At 50.3% G+C, this 2,731-nt stretch overlaps 1 protein-coding gene across 1 annotated transcript; it reads right to left on the bottom strand.

Moving 5' to 3' along the window:
• Nucleotides 1-1,881: 1,881 nt before the first annotated feature.
• LOC108863777 (uncharacterized) lies at nucleotides 1,882-2,637 on the bottom strand. Its single transcript, XM_018638334.1, has one exon. The coding sequence runs from the start codon at nucleotides 2,635-2,637 to the stop codon at nucleotides 1,882-1,884; it is 756 nt and encodes a 251-aa protein (XP_018493850.1).
• Nucleotides 2,638-2,731: the final 94 nt, after the last annotated feature.

The raw sequence follows: 2,731 nt of genomic DNA, 5'->3' as shown, positions 1-2,731 counted from the left end.
AGGAATCCGAGAGGATCCCAGTGAGTGTTAGCTCACAGAGCAGGTGCTCAGTTCGGCAGGAGTCCGTTGTCCGGAGTTTAGAGTTGTTTCGGCACAATGTTCTGATGATCTCCGAGGGTCGAGGGCTGGCAGGGAAGGTGCTTCTCAAGAATGAGGACGCAAGGATTGCGTGTGACAGAAGAATCTGTGTCTGATGTTTATTTCAGTGTGCCTTATATACCGTCCGGGTTCCATAGACCCTTACAGTGGAAAAACGTAAAGAGTTCTCCAGAAAAAGACTATTCAGTCTTTTTCTGTATCAATTAGATCAGGGTTTCTTGGCTTACATATTTAAGTATAATTATCATGCAAACAAGTGTAATCAACTCAAGTGAAACACTGACTTCTGAAAACTTTTGAGACAGTAATGGGAATGACCTTGTTCACAGAAACAGAGGTGATTTCCCAACATACACTTGAAATAGTACTCCTCCTAATCCGCAGTCCGACGCATCCGTCGCCACGATAGTCTCCCTCTGAGGGTCGAAAATCGCCAACGGGCATGCGTCCAGAACTCGCCTCTTCATTTCCTGGAACGACGTCCGCTGATCTTCTCCCCACACAAATTTTCCCCCGCTTTTCAACAACCTGCGCATGGGTTCCACGACATCGGAGAAATCGGGTACGCACCTCAAATAATATCCCGCAGAGCCCAGAACCGATTTTATCTGCGTTACGTCTGCGGGTTCCTTCAACTCACGAATCGCTGCCAAATTATCCGTGCACGGAGTGATGCCCTCTGAGTTCACCTTGAAACCTACGAATCCTACGGCTTCCGCTTCGATAACGCATTCACTGTTCAATGTCATACCCCAGCGTGCCATGCGTTCCAAGACTCTTGCCAATCGGATGTCATGTTCCTCCCGCGTCGCGCCGCTCACTAGAACATCATCCAAATATATTGACACTCCTTCCAACCCCTTCAGCATTTCCTTCATCATCCTTTGAAACGCAGCCGATGCTGACGCTAACCCAAACCCACCCGTTTGTAGCGGTACAACCCCCACGGCGTTATGAATGCCGTCAGATCCCGTGACTCCTCGGCTAATTCCACCTGATGATAGGCCGAGAGAGCATCCAATTTTGAGAAGTATCGAGCCCCTTTCAATTCGAGGAAGAGATCCTCCACGTGCGGAATCGGGAATACATCCGCGACGATGTTCTCATTTACATTTCTCAGATCCACGCATACTCGGACTCTGCCATCCTTCTTTGCCACAACGACCATCCCCGAAACGAACTCTGACGCCGACACTGGCTCAATCACTCCTCTCTCTAAAAGCAAATCTTATTCTTTTTTACCGCGTCTCGAATTCCAACCGGAAGCCTCCTAACCTCATGCTGTACCGTCTTAACATTCTTCTCCAACTTGACTCGATGTATGAACCCCCTAACGAGACCCAACCGATCAGAAAAGACTTCCTTGAATTGTTCCGGAATTCCTATCTCATTAACGTCACACGTCCTACGCTCACAATCGATTCTGATGCCCAGCCCAGCTAGAGAGTCCCTCCCCAGAATTGATCTTCGTCCCTGAGGAACAACGACCACCTCGCCCCGATACGTCCGACCCCGGAACTCGAGCTTACACTCCAAGGTTCCTATCACCTCAATCTCCTCATCGGTATACGTTTTTAAACGCATTGCGCACCGCTGTATATGTGCCATTGATTTCCGAATTTGATCAATAGCAACGATGGTGACAGCTGCGCCAGTGTCCACTAAGACACTGACTGGTTCATCATCGATTCTAATCATACTACGTAACTCTCGACAATCAGCGGACAGCACGTAACAAGAGTATGCCGCGTCGGGTTTATTGTCCTCGCTAACAATTTTCACTCATTTGGACGGAAATTTCCGACCCATGCTGCACGCGCGTGCGAAATGCCCTATCTTTCCACAACGAAAACATTTCGAGAATCTTGCCGAGCACTCCTCCGGTGAGGAATGAGCCGTCTTCGTACAGTTTCTACACCACTGCGATCGTTGGTCCGAACCCCTCGGCTGTTGCACCCGCGCATTTACAGTTGGAGACGTCAGTTCTTTCGCCTCAATCTGGCTTCGTTCTGCCCGCGAAGCTGTTCCGATTGCTTGTTCTAGCGTTGTTTCTTCGGGTTGCAGCAACATTGTTCCTCTGACCTTTTCCGAAGCAACGCCCATTATCAGCTGCTCCTTGACAGCATCGCTCGGGCCGTACGATCCAAACTTGCATTTCTGCACGAGTTTCCTCAGAGCCGCCACAAATTCCACGATCGATTCCCCAGGAAGCTGCGATCGCTGACGAAATTTTAGACGTGCCGACATGATGCCACCTCGATCCGCGAATCGCTGAGATAGCCTCGCGACAGCGCGCTCGTACTCCGACATCATCATGTACGGTGGGTCGACGACCTGGTCTCTCACTGCCCGATATTGGGCCTGACCCTCTGCTCCGATACAACACATCAGGGGCGCAACCTTCTGATCGTCACTCGGATCGCCACCACGTGCTGTGAGGAAGAACTCGAAGGATTCGATCCATTCATCGAAAGCCACATTCGGCTCTCCCGGGAGAGGCAAAAATGCCAGAGGGAGCGGGATGTTAACACCGGTCATGGTCCTCACTTTTTCGGATCCTGTCGACTGCGCCAATTGAAATGTATTGAAGACACCTCAATATGGGAACCGTGCCTAGACCAGCGGTTCTCAA

The sequence above is a fragment of the Galendromus occidentalis genome, unplaced genomic scaffold (genome assembly GCF_000255335.2).
Source record: "Galendromus occidentalis unplaced genomic scaffold, Mocc_1.1 scf7180000076909, whole genome shotgun sequence".
In the NCBI taxonomy this organism is placed as follows: domain Eukaryota; kingdom Metazoa; phylum Arthropoda; class Arachnida; order Mesostigmata; family Phytoseiidae; genus Galendromus; species Galendromus occidentalis.
This window is presented reverse-complemented; position numbering and strand designations above follow the sequence as displayed.

What these genes read in the sequence shown, in the direction of transcription:
- LOC108863777 (XM_018638334.1), bottom strand. Translation starts at nt 2,637, where the DNA reads ATGACCGGTGTTAACATCCCGCTCCCTCTGGCATTTTTGCCTCTCCCG.